The 13,157-nt window shown below is 42.7% G+C and overlaps 1 protein-coding gene across 2 annotated transcripts; it reads left to right on the forward strand.

The window, feature by feature from the left end:
- Nucleotides 1–18: 18 nt before the first annotated feature.
- RMP24 (ribonuclease MRP subunit p24) lies at nt 19–3,093 on the forward strand. 2 transcript variants are annotated; one of them, XM_082195285.1, is made up of 3 exons: nt 20–219; nt 1,495–1,586; nt 2,107–3,093. In XM_082195285.1, exon 3 carries the CDS (start codon nt 2,219–2,221, stop codon nt 2,825–2,827), a length of 609 nt encoding a protein of 202 aa, XP_082051411.1. In that variant the 5' UTR covers nt 20–219; nt 1,495–1,586; nt 2,107–2,218; the 3' UTR covers nt 2,828–3,093. The 2 variants fall into 2 exon arrangements, with proteins under 2 accessions (XP_082051412.1, XP_082051411.1); XM_082195286.1 differs by lacking the exon at nt 1,495–1,586 and having other exon boundaries at nt 19–219.
- The last annotated feature ends 10,064 nt before the right edge of the window (nt 3,094–13,157 follow it).

A 13,157-nucleotide genomic window follows, 5' to 3' on the forward strand; every position in this document is an offset into this window, starting at 1 on the left:
CGGGGAGGACGTGTTCCGACGCGCCACGTGACATGAACAGGGGTTTGCTCGCCACGTGTCTGTGCAACAGCGGTGGGGTTTTCATCTCGGGTTTAAAATGCTGTGTTAGTTCGGTCCTCTGCCGGAGAAGGATTCGGGTTTTACTGTTGTTGTTGTTCTCCCGAGAGTGGGGTTTTTTTTGGGGGGGGGGCGAGTGGGGGTACCTGCTGAGCTGACAAGGTGAGTTTCTTTGAGTGCCCCATTTTGTATCCGTTCTTCATTGATTGTTATTGCTTGGGGTTTATCCTGCTGCCTTTCTTTCTTTCATTAACTCTGTCATTCGCTGGGATTCTGCTTTTACCGCCGCCAATCATTCGAGCTGATAAAGTGCTACAAATTGGCTGGGGTGCGTGTGGCAAGTGTGGCGTCTATTTGCCATATGTACCCCATAGTGGAAGAGCCCTGGCATCTTTAGGTAGGGTTGGGAAAGACTCCTGTCTGAAACCCTGGAGAGAAGTTGATAGCTATGAGCTAGAATGCTAGATGAACCAAAGGCTTTGACTCTGCTTAAGGCCGCTGCCTTCATTCTTGGTGTGCGTTTACTCAGAAGTAAATTCCATTTCATTGCATGGGTTTACTTCCAAAGGTTTACAATCAATTATTTTTTTGGCTTCTTTTGGGTCAATACAAAAATGATTTGGTTTGTGGTCATAACTTCACAACAAAGCTATTTTTCAGTACTAGTGCAGAAATGGATCGTGCCAGCATCGTTCTTGCAGCAATAGTAGTTGGCAGTAAACTTTGTAAAGTCACGCAACGGTAAATTGACATTGGCATATGGAAACTTTGATTCAGGTTAGCTTGACCTTGTTGGCAGTCTGATACTTGTTAAACTCATGGCCTTATGCTCACCTAAGCCAACTAGTTTATGCTACTCTTGCAAAGGCCTGTGAGACCCCTACAGAATCATCTTTTTAATCTTCTGTACAGTATGACCACATCTTGGAAAGTAAGGATGGTCGTACGGGGGTGGTTCAGGTATAAGTGTTTTGTGTATACATGCCAGCCCTGGAATGTGACCCCCGCACACAATGTGATCATTTTGTGCTGAGTGATGGTCTGCTATGTAGCTGATCCTTTTTGCTATAGCCAGAGTTTCTGACTCCCCCATCCCCAATAATGTAGCCCTTTCAGTAACCTAGGGGTCAGTTTATAGTCATCAGAATCACGTGATTATTTTGTCCTTGACCATGCCAAATCAGGCTGCAATTTGGGATAGAGGATTACATTCATGCTAAGCATTTTTTGGGAGGGTACACAAGCCTAAGATCCACGCACATAACTTTAAATTATGGCCCCCATTGCGTGTCAGCTCAGCCAAGGAGTCAGTAACTTGAAATTCCATAGTTGTTCATACAGGGCTAGTGATTTGATTACTTCTCTTTGAGACTCTTAGGAGTACCTGTTTTTATTTGGTTTTATTACTTGAATTTTCTGTTCTGAATTCTCATACAGGTGCTGTCTAAAGCCTTTCTAGTGCAAATTTTGATTGCAAGTGTGGGGTGACTGATGCAGAGGCAACTCCCCAGCTGAAGTTCAGACAGATAGTAAGTTGTTGTTTTTTCTGTTGCTTCAGCCTTCCTTGATCAACCCTTTTGAACAGCAAGAGAATGGGTCCCATATGATTTATTTATGTATTTATTAAATGTACGGTATATTCTGGCCTTCATCTGGGGATCACAGGTGATTTAGAATATAAAGAACATTAAAATGCATAACATAAGAACAGTGTGTGTTCGGCTGCACATTGTTTGAATGTCCTCAAATAATAATTGCTTTGTCAGCCAGTCATAATTTTGGGAATATTCGTTTATCCTTCACAGTTAAAAGCACTGAAAGAGAGAAAATGGTGAAGACACTTGTGCTTGATGGCAAGTGATGATCCAGAGTACCAGGGACGGGCACAACACACCAATGAAACCTAATGTGTGTTTACTCTGCAGAGGAAAATAATATTAATTGCATCTGTTAAATGGTCTCACATGTATTGCATTGCAAGCTATTAATCCAACTGCAATAATCTGTTTCTTACATTTTATTTATTTTATTTTAACTTTGCTTCTGCAGGCAGTCACATAATTTGTGCCAGAGAGTAGGCTGCTGGAGTCCTGGCCAATTCCATCATCGCTCGCTTTGAAGCTCACCCATTTGCCACAGACATTTGGATCTGTTCAAGACAATGGGCAGGCCGCAGTACTTGGAAGATGCAGCACGGCAGCTGGCAGACACTTGCCCTGCCCAAGCACGGTTTTTACTGTGGACACTCAGCAACAGAGAAGACAAAACCCAAGATTCGGTGAACCGAGTGTGTCATTACTGTTTCCAGTTTCTCCTTCCAGGTAATGTTAGGGTACGTCTGATGCCTAAAAGGAGGGTGACTCCACAGATACAAAAACTACTTAATCGGGAAGCAAAGGGCTACAAACTCAATTTAAAACAAACAAAGCTTTTGAAGAAGTACAAGGAAGCAAAGAATGTCCTGCTTGTTACCTGCAGTGCATGTGGGAAAACAACAAGGCATTCTGGGAAGAGTAGAGAGGGTTTGGGCAGAAAGGCGTCAGCTGGGAAGTCTTCAAACAAAACCACATCTGTCAGCCACCATCATTCTGGATCCAACAGAGGGACACCCAATTCCAGAACATCATCTGGTCAATCAACACCTCGTTCTTCCTCCAGGACTCAGAGAAACATCAAAGACCACTTTGCACAGCTGAAAAGACTGCTTCATCTTGAAGAAAATAAGAAAAGTAATAAGGGGGACCTCAAAAACTTCTTACTATCACTTTAATTTTTTTTGAAATAATTGATGTAACATAATTGCAGCTAATTAAAGGAATGCATCCCTTAAGAATGCCTGTTCCTACTTGTTAACTATAGTTTTTCATGGAGCAAAGTGCTGTGAAACTAGAGGTGCAAAGGTCTGGAAAAAACTTGGAAAAACCGGGGAAGGAACTGTCGTCCGTTCCCCCCCCCCCCCGTCTTTCCAAAGCCTTTTTTTTGGTAAAAAGATTATGGAATGTTTTCTTTTTGAATGATGAATAAAACGTTTAAGAAGAGCTGTTTGTATATTTACTCCCCCCCCATGATTTCTAAAAACTCCTATAACAGGAAGACCTATGTGAGAATATGTACAGTATCAGATCATTACATTTCTTGCAAGTCCTGAGTTGAAGACTGAGTCTATGGGTCCATTTGCACCATTGCTTAAATCAAGTGGGAAGCAAAACTAATTGCTTAATTAGTTTTGTTTCCCAGTTGTTCCATCGTTATTCTCAGGAAACCTTTAATGTTCTAATGAAAGGGTGACATCTCAACTTTCTTTTAGCTTACAATATGCCTTTTCACTAACCAAAATGCTCTTAAGAAAATGTTATGGTGGCACCAGGAGACATGCCAGGTTTTCACTAACCTAGTTTGGTGAATGCCACCACCCTCTTGCTTCCTCTGCTCTGCTCCGTATGACTCCAGACCTCATTCTTGCTTCTGGGAGAGCCCCTCTTTATTTCTTAACCCCACTTCTCCACACTTCATTAGCTCTTTCTGAAAAATCATTGCTGGTACTCCAGCTAGGCAAATAAACAAGCGCACACAGAGATGCTTGTAGAGTAAGAAAAATAACAAAGTAGTTGATTGTATGAAGTAAATAACTAGGCTAGGAAAGTTTCTAGTTCTCTAACCTAACAAACTAAAGAAAGGCAGCCATCCTTGCTCCTTTTACTCAGGATAGCTCCCAGCTGACTTCTTGAAGTCTGTTAATGTGAGGGAAGTACACCTAAGACTTATCAGTCTAATTGTGTTCTTAATATACTGTTGGAAGCCGCCCAGAGTGGCTGGGAAGGCGTGGCCAGATGGTTGGGATATAAGTAATATATTATTATTATTTATTAGTATTTATTATATTCCCAGACTATCACTGTACCTTTATGCTGACTTCTCTGTCTTTATGCAAACCCCTCTTCTGCAAGCTTAGTTGCACTCAAACTTCCAACTGTGTGTGTGTGTGTGAGAGAGAGAGTGTGTGTGTGTGTGAGAGAGAGAGAGAGAGAGAGAGAGAGAAGCTTTCTCGTCTCTTTCCTGTACTGACACGGGAGAAAAGCTTGTTTCCCTCTGGGATGAGGAGATGAGTACACACATGCACACCCGTGGAAGTGAGAGAAGGTGGCGATTTTTTGTGCTAGAGGTGGGTAGAAAATAGATCTCTAGATGTTTTGCAGTAACCAAAAAAGATTTCTGACTTCACAATGGTTTGATAAAGGGGTCAGGAGCGTCTGACCTTCCAGGTGCTGGAGTCCCAATTCCCAGTTGCCTGAGCCAGCATGAGCAAAGTTCAGGAATGGCAGGAATCATAGAATAGAATCATAGAGTTGGAATAGACCACAAGGGCCATCGAGTCCAACCCCCTGCCAAGCAGGAAACACCATCAGAGCACTCCTGACATATGGTTGTCAAGCCTCTGCTTAAAGACCTCCAAAGAAGGAGACTCCACCACACTCCTTGGCAGCAAATTCCACTGTCAAACAGCTCTTATTGTCAGGAAGTTCTTCCTAATGTTTAGGTGGAATCTTCTTTCTTGTAGTTTGGATCCATTGCTCCGTGTCCGCTTCTCTGGAGCAGCAGAAAACAACCTTTCTCCCTCCTCTATATGACATCCTTTTATATATTTGAGTTGTAGCCAAACCATATCTAGAGGCCTGCAGGGTCATTCCCCCTTGTGTAATGGCAAGAACTTCCCCACCCCCAGATTAGGCTGCTTAAATGAATAAGGGTGGAGGGGAGGAATGTGTTTGAAAGAACTATGAGCTCAGTTCCCTGGGCCAAGATGGATGCAAAGATCCTTAATTCTGAGTGCATGTCTGCCCCTTTTGGTAAATTACTGATTTGCACAGTTCCAGGAAGTGGAACTCAAGAGTTTGGGGATGAGGGAGTTGGTTTTATAAACTAGGATTTGTGGAATTTAGGATTGAGTCGGCCCACTCCTACCATGTACTGGCTTTTTAAAAAAACAAACAGCTAATCTGATCACTAGATGGCGCTCTGTCATCTCAAACCAGACTTGGTGCTCCAGCAGGAACAGCAAGTAACAAGACTTTTCTAGCTTTCTTATACCACAGTTGTGATGGCAAATGGGTTTTTTAAAATTTATTTAAAGAGTCATAGGTCTAGGATGTTCTGACAAAATCCTGCCAAACTTGGAACTGCCATACTAGATGAAGTCAGTTCTTTCAATTTGGTATGGGATGCCATCTCCACAGAATATGGCTAGCTGTTCCACAAAATACACAGGACGAAATGGCAGAATTCTGGTCTGTTTTACTTCAGGTGGGGGAATTGCATTGGGGAAAACCTGGCATCTTCATGTCAATTGGAGCCCACTCTCTGATGAGCCACCTTACCATATGGAGAAATATTTTTATTGTGGCAGGAGTGGAGGGCTGAAAAAACCCCATGACCCCCCTCAACCTCTACGGGCTGAACTGCTGCTTGTGATTTAGGATTTCACTATCATCTCATTCTTTATAGCCTGTAGAATGGCTTCAGTGTTCTGTTACCTCTACTCCCATAGATCTTGACCATCTTCTCTGGTCCATGTATGTTTTAGGACTTTTGACTTCCCTAGAGTAAATTTACCAGCCATGGGACAAGAGGGGATGCTCTTTTACAGACCAATACCTGATTAAGTTGGAATAAATGAGTGTTTTTCACAATGGAGGGATGTACAAAATAGCAATTGGGATAGTTAGTACTATTTAATTCATAAATGTTCTGAATTTAGGGGGGAGCACTAAAGTGGCAAATTGCATCCAATTATTTGGAATTATGAGAACCCAAGAAAACAGAAGAGCTCCAAAAGGATCTCTCCAAACTGAGTGAGCAGGTGAGGTTCAATGTAAGTCAGTGCAAAGCAATGCACAATAAAATCACTTCATTGGGATGTAGCATTTAACTGACCAAATACTGTCAAATGATGGGTTTTTTATTCTTGTACTGAATAAATGGTGAAATGGCTCTCAAAAGCCTCTCTTCGTCCCATGTTTTTGATGGCATCAATATAGTTGAGAGCATTGATTTTATTTTTAAAACATTTTAAAAATGGGAGGTACCCAATTAACATATAATAATTTAATAACAGTAATTTATTATTTATACTCTGTCCATCTGGCTGGGTTTCCCCAGACACTCTGAGCGGCTTCCAACAAAGATTAAATTCATTAAAACATCAGTCATTAAAAACTTCCCTAAACAGGGCATGCCCTGTCAACACAAGGATTTCTGCTGATGCAATAGGAATTTCCCCTGCTCCTGCCATGCACTCCCCAAATCTGCTCTGGAGGTTGGGGGGAACCTCTAGAACATATTTTAGGGGTTCCACAGGGAGAGGAGATGGGGGATGTCACGCTGTTCAAGTGGAAATCCTTTGTGCTGTCAGGGCATATCACTTTGCATGCAACCCCATATGCTTTAATCATCAAATGGTGCGATACTTGGGCAGTTTTCAAAGTCAAATCAGGGAATTGTTGTGAAACAATTCAGTTTTTAAAATCTTTCCGTAACTCATGGCAGCAGGAGAAGGTAAAGAGAGAAAACATCTTAATACAGGGAGATTAGCTTCTAAATTTCTGGTCCGAGGTGTCAAGATTACCTTGCTGAATTTTATCTCTTAGGGTTTCATATTTTCATGTCACTACAGGGACACGGGTGACGCTGTGGGTTAAACCACTGAGCCTAGGGCTTGCCAATCAGAAGGTCGGTGGTTCGAATCCCTGCGACGGGGTGAGCTCCCGTGGCTCGGTCCATGCTCCTGCCAACCTAGCAATTTGAAAGTACATCAAAGTGCAAGTAGATAAATAGGTAAGGTAAACGGCGTTTCCATGCACTGCTATGGTTTTGTCAGAAGCGGCTTAGTCATGCTGGCCACATGACCCGGAAGCTGTCTACAGAAAAACGCCAGCTCCCTCGGCCTATAGAGCGAGATGAGCACTGCAACTCCAGAGTCGTCCGCGACTGGACCTAATGGCCGGGGTCCCTTTACCTTACTGTGTGTCACAGTCAGGAGATGTGATGAGGCAGGGCTTCCCTGACCATTGGCCATGAGAGTTGAGACTCCAACAACATCTGAAGGTTCCCCAATCCTGGTGGAAGTAAACCAGTAAGGAGCTCTTCCAGCTGATGGTGAGCAGCTTGGTTTGCTCAAAGAATAGAAACCTGCCTTTCTCATACTGGATAAATGATGAGATGTCTCCCAAAAACCCCTCAAAGAAATCTTAGTTCCATGTTTTTGATGGCATCAATATAGTTGAGAGCACTGATTTTTAAATAGCTTGCCACACTGTCTGAGTTGGGCTGCGGTTCTAATAAATGGGATTCCAGTTTCTGCCTCTGCATGTGAATGAATGTATTTTGAGAATTACACCCCTGGCAATGGAAACTTTTCTTACAGTAAGCTTTCCTGGCTTCCAGTATTTTATTGGCAGTTGTGAGTCAGCGTGATCCATTGCTCCTGAACTAGAAGCAAAACATGAAAGCTGCCTTAGGATATATATGGATAAACAAGAATAAAATCCAATTATTTCTCTTGCTTCTCACCAGCTGCGCAGGCAAACAAAGCTCATCTTTACTTTAGCGTTCTGTGAATTCTAACCAAATTGTAAAAGGGCATTATTTTTTCAAAGCTTCAGTGATTGGAATTAAATTTTGATTTCAGATGCTTTGTCCCTTACTGCTTGGAGTGGTAATATTATACATTTCCTACCTCTATCAGTGAGACAGTTGTCTAACAGAGCAAAAATTGAAACAAGGGTTGTAAACTAAGCCAAACTAAGCATTCGTGAGTCTTGTTGGTTTTAATGGGAGGACTGAATGTGTGGTAAGTGCTTTCTTCCCCTTCCCTTGAAATCAATGAGCTGAACTTTGGCTAGTTCTATCCAACACTCAGATGCCTCTAGATCAAAATATTCAATGCTTACATATATGAATGAATAGAACTGGATTTTAGTGATCTCTTCAATTATAGTGGTACTGTGTTCTAAACCACCAAGCCTCTTGGGCTTGCTGTCGTAAGGTTGGCAGTTTGAATCTGTGTGGCGGGGTGAGCTCCCATTGCTTTGTCCCAGCTCCTGCCAACTTAGTAGTTCAAAAGCCTGCCAGTGCAAGTAGATAAATAGGTACCACTGCAGCAGGAAGGTAAACGGTGTTTCTGTTGCACCAAAAGCGGTTTAGTCATGCTGGCCACATGATCTGGAAAAGCTGTCTGGACAAACAGCGACTTCCTCGGCCTGAAAGTGGAGATGAGCACTGCACCCCATAGTCGAATTTGACTGGACTTAACCATCCAGTGGTCTTTTACCTTACCTGTCCATTTCTACAAAACCATGATTTCTATATTTATATGGTTTAGGGTTGAATCCTAACAATCATTACTCAGAAGAAAGTCCCATTGAATTGAATGTGTCTTACTCCTCCCAGGTAATTGATTTAATAATAATTACAGCAACAACAACAACAACAATTTATTATTTATACCCCGTCCATCTGGCTGAGTTTCCCCAGCCACTCTAGGCAGCTTCCAACAAAACACTAAAATACAATAACCTATTAAACATTAAAAGCTTCCCTAAATAGGGCTGCCTTCAGATGTCTTCTACAGGTTTGGTAGTTATTTTTCTCTTTTACATCTGGTGGGAGGGTGTTCCACAGGGCGAGTGCCACTACCGAGAAGGCCCTCTGCCTGGTTCCCTGTAACTTGGTTTCTCGCAGCAAGGGAACCACCAGAAGGCCCTCGGCGCTGGACCTCAGTATCCAGGCAGAACAATGGAGGTGGAGACGCTCCTTCAGGTATACAGGACCGAGGCAGTTTAGGGCTTTAAAGGTCAGCACCAACACTTTGAATTGTGCTCGGAAATGTACTGGGAGCCAGCGTAGGTCTTTCAAGACCGGTGTTAGTGTGGTCTTGGCAACCACTCCCAGTCACCAGTCTAGCTGCTGCATTCTGGATTAGTTGTAGTTTCTGGGTCACTTTCAAAGGTAGCCCCACATAGAGTGCATTGCAGTAGTCCAAGCGAGAGATAACTAGAGCATTCACCACTCTGGTGAGACAGTCTGCGGGCAGGTAGGGTCTCAGCCTGCGTACCAGATGGAGCTGATAAACAGCTGCCCTGGACATAGAATTGTCCTGCACCTCCATGGACAGCTGTGAGTCCAGAATGACTCCCAAGCTGCGCACCTGGTCCTTCAGGGGCACAGTTAGCCCATTAGTCCTCCACAGGATTGCAGCCTTGGTTTGTCCCTTCAGGATGCTTCTGGCCAGTGTTTTTTTTCTGGGGGACGCAGGGGTATGCATACCCCTAAACATTTTGTGAATCTTTGTACTTTTGTCCATTTACTGTATTTATTTATTTATTTTCCCCGATTTGAACTATAAAATGGTGATTTTCTTGAGTCAAAATGAGAGTACGCCTAAACATTTTTTTTTGAAAAAGAGCAATGCTTCTGGCTTTCTGCTATATGTTACAAGGCATTGTTTACCTAATTAATTGCAATTTTTGACTGAGTCAGTCTGGCATGACATCTTACAAGTTACAAATATTAATATCATTAAAACACACACAATGGTCCACAAATTTCGGCTCGCATTTGGCTCCTTGAAGGGGAAGGATGAGGTCTCTGAGGTTCAGTATGATGTCAGGGAGAGCTCCCCATTTCTAAGCCTGCAGAAAACTTCAGAGAGGTTTGAAAACCTGCAAGACATCTTCCAAGCCTCCCTGAGCCTCAGTGTGAGGTCAAGGAATCTCCACTTTTCTCCAGGCTTTGGGATGTCTTTTTGGAAAATAAGCTTGCTGCTGTCTGAACTTTTCTGAAGTTAAGCATGTTGTTGAATAGGATCCAAAATGCAGCAGTCTGATGTGTCCTAGAACAATAGGATCCAAAATGCAGCAGTCTGATTGGTCCTAGAACAATAGGATTCAGAATGCAGCAGTCTGATTGGTCCTAGTACAATGCAGCAGTATGATTGGTCTGCAGGAGCCACCCAATCCAGCTCCAGGTGGAAGTGAATCTGCAACCTGTTTGGCCTACAGGAGAATCCCGGAATTAGCCAATCACGTGGGGCCCATTGTGTAAATAATGTATATAAAGCAGATATTTTGGGGGAACTTTCATTCCTCACTACCATGAGCTGAATAAAGAGCGTGAAATCCACAATCGACTCTGAGTATATTTCACATGTTTTGAGAGATTCCCCTCTAATGAGAAGGGTGGAAGTGAGTGTCATAGCCTCTGGGGTCTTGGCTAATGGCTTCAAGGAACAGGGCGAGTCCTGCCTTTATTGGTGAAGGATCTCAATGCAAGAAGCAAAACTCATCAGAGAACAGGTTGTTCCTAGCAGAGGGATGGAGAATATTAATTCTCCAAGTCCCTTCCAGATCCTATTGAACAGCCTGAAGATTCTGCAAAATATAAAAAGCACCAAAAGAAGGGTGTGCTCACATATAGCTGCTTACAGAAATTGAAACTTGTTAACAGTGAAAATGAAATGATCCCTAAGTGAATGACATTTATTTGGCCTCTGCAGTGTGCTAATGCAGTTTAAAAATTATCTATTGATACTTCTTCAAAAATATACACAAAAGTTCATGCCCATTACAAAGTATCTTTTTTATAATACACTGAAATAAAACAGCTGCTTAATCTAAAAAAGAACAAGGGCAGAAAGAAGAAAATGAAAAGACTGAAAGAAAGAGAAAGCAAAATATGAGGAGAGAGAAAGGATTAAAGAAAGATAAGAAGACTTCTGGTTCTCTGTCCTGCAGCTAAATATAGTATTCAGACTTGTTAAAATCCAACCATTCTCTCTTCTGTAAACCAGTATTTTATTCAATCTTCAAATCCTAATATTACAAGTTCATTTTCTCATTTATGCAAGAAGTCCATACAAAGTTTCCAGTCCCAGCTAAGACGAATTCATTTTCAGTGAATTTGGACCATGCCCAGCTCTGCTGATAAAGCCCAAGAAAATACGCAAGTCAGCTATCTAATGAGCATGGCCATCAAAAATCTGGATTAACTACCATAGTAACAGGTCTGTCTGCCAACAATGTCTTCTGCTTTTTATCCAGATTTTTCCTTTTTTTCCTTTTTAGCTCTGCTAAACCCATTTTTGGCTACTTCATTCTACAGCCCTGGCAATCAGTGACAAATATGGTGCAAAACATGAACTGAAATGAGGGCAGGGAGAACTCTGCAGGTCATTTCCCCTAGAAAGCTCTGGAAACCGATGAAACGAACCTGGGCAAAACTTGCCCCGTGTTCTGCAAAATCTCAGCTTGAGGGTATTTTGAAAATAAACAAATAAATAAACCCGTACTATGTTTTTAGAGATTAGCGAGACAGAACTAGATTAGTGAGAAAGTGCAGGATAAGGGAAAGCAGCCAACTTGCATGGTTGGATTTTTTCTTTTAATGTGTGTTTTCCCTCGCAGAATTCAACAGTAGCTGTTTCATTTCTAGTGAAGCAACTGTTGTGCTTAATTTGTATTGCAAAGGGCACAAGCAAAGGAAAGGCTTTTTCTGTCTTAATTGTTCCCATGGCTGGATTATTCACCACCAATTGTATTCATGAAAAGATGTCCTGCTTTAAAGTAGATACTCCTCTTATTTCCAGGGCTGCCAAGTGTCCTCTATTTCAAGGGATCTATTAGCCCAGTGGTGTCCAAACTCTTTTCAAAGAGGGCCAGATTTGATGAAGTGAAGGGCCAACCAAAGTTGTTAACCTTGTTGTTGAGGTTTTTTTTAGTTGTTGAGGTTTTTTTAGGATTTTACCCACAGGGGCCGAATTAAACCTTAACACAACCAGCGGGCCGGATTAGACCCCCAAAATGGACTTTGGACATGCCTGTCTTAGCCCAAGATGGAGGACCATAAGAAGGAAGAACAGGGGCCTTGCCATTGCCCATTGGTGGGGGAAAGGTGGAAAATGTGAAAAGAGACCTCTGCCTTTCTCCACCAGGGAAGATTACTGTGCTAGGGCCATGCACGCTGCTTCAAGATAATGTAGCTTTATAGGATTCACCTTTGCATCTAAACTCAAAAAGATTTATTTGGGGGAGCCAAAAGAGTGCAGTAATGCAGAGCTTTGTATGAGCAAAGGTAGCTGTTATAGGTAGAATACTGCTCCTTTATCCCTTATGATTCTGTAGGGGTCTCACAGGTCTTTGCAAGAGTAGCGTAAACTAGTTGGCTTAGATGAGCATAAGGCCATGTGGAACATACAAGTTTAACAAATACCAGGCTGCCAACAAAGTCAAGCTAACCAGAACCAAAGTTTCAATATGCCAATGTCAATTTACCATTGTGCGCCTTTACAAAGTTTACTGCCAACTCCTATTGCTGCAAGAACGATGCTGGCACGATCCATTTCTGCACTAGTGCTGAAAAATAGCTTTGTTGTGAAGTTATGACCACAAACCAAATCATTTTTGTACTGACCCAAAAGAAGCTGAAAAAATAATTGATTGTACAGAGTACTGTGTTATAAGAAAAATACTGCTCCTTTATCCCTTATGGTGTATCCAAGAGCCCGTATAGAGTTCTTATGTAGGTTCTCTATTGGTAGGAGAAAATAACAGAGGCCAACAAGAGAATACTGAGAAGTAAAGCAGCTAGTAAGCATGATCTTTATTAAACTGTTGCAACTGGGTCCCCCACTTACCCCACGCAGGGAGGGAGGAAAGGAACTCCGAACAATGGTGTGCAAACACTTATATAGACTTTATCCGCCCTCCCCCACAGGTGGGCGGGGTTTGCGGCACCAAGCAAGGCTCACCTGGGCGGGTGCCACCCACCTGCTTGAGCTGGCCTTTGACCTGCCCTCCGCCAGGGAGGACAATGGCCGGCCCGGGGCGGGCCTAAGGCCAAAAGGAGAAGAGGCTGACTCCTGGGCTCAAGCCTCTTTTGCCTTTCTTCCTTCCATAGACTTTTGAAATTGCCTCCCCTGTAGCTCAAGACCACCCCCCAAAACAACATACATACATCACAGGGGGGCGCTCTACAGCAGAAAACCTGTCTGTCAGGATAGTCTGGCCATTCTTTTGTGATGGTAAATACTTTAGTTCCTGAATCTCTTG

Source organism: Podarcis vaucheri (genome assembly GCF_965113315.1).
Source record: "Podarcis vaucheri genome assembly, chromosome: 1".
Classification (NCBI taxonomy): Eukaryota; Metazoa; Chordata; class Lepidosauria; order Squamata; family Lacertidae; genus Podarcis; species Podarcis vaucheri.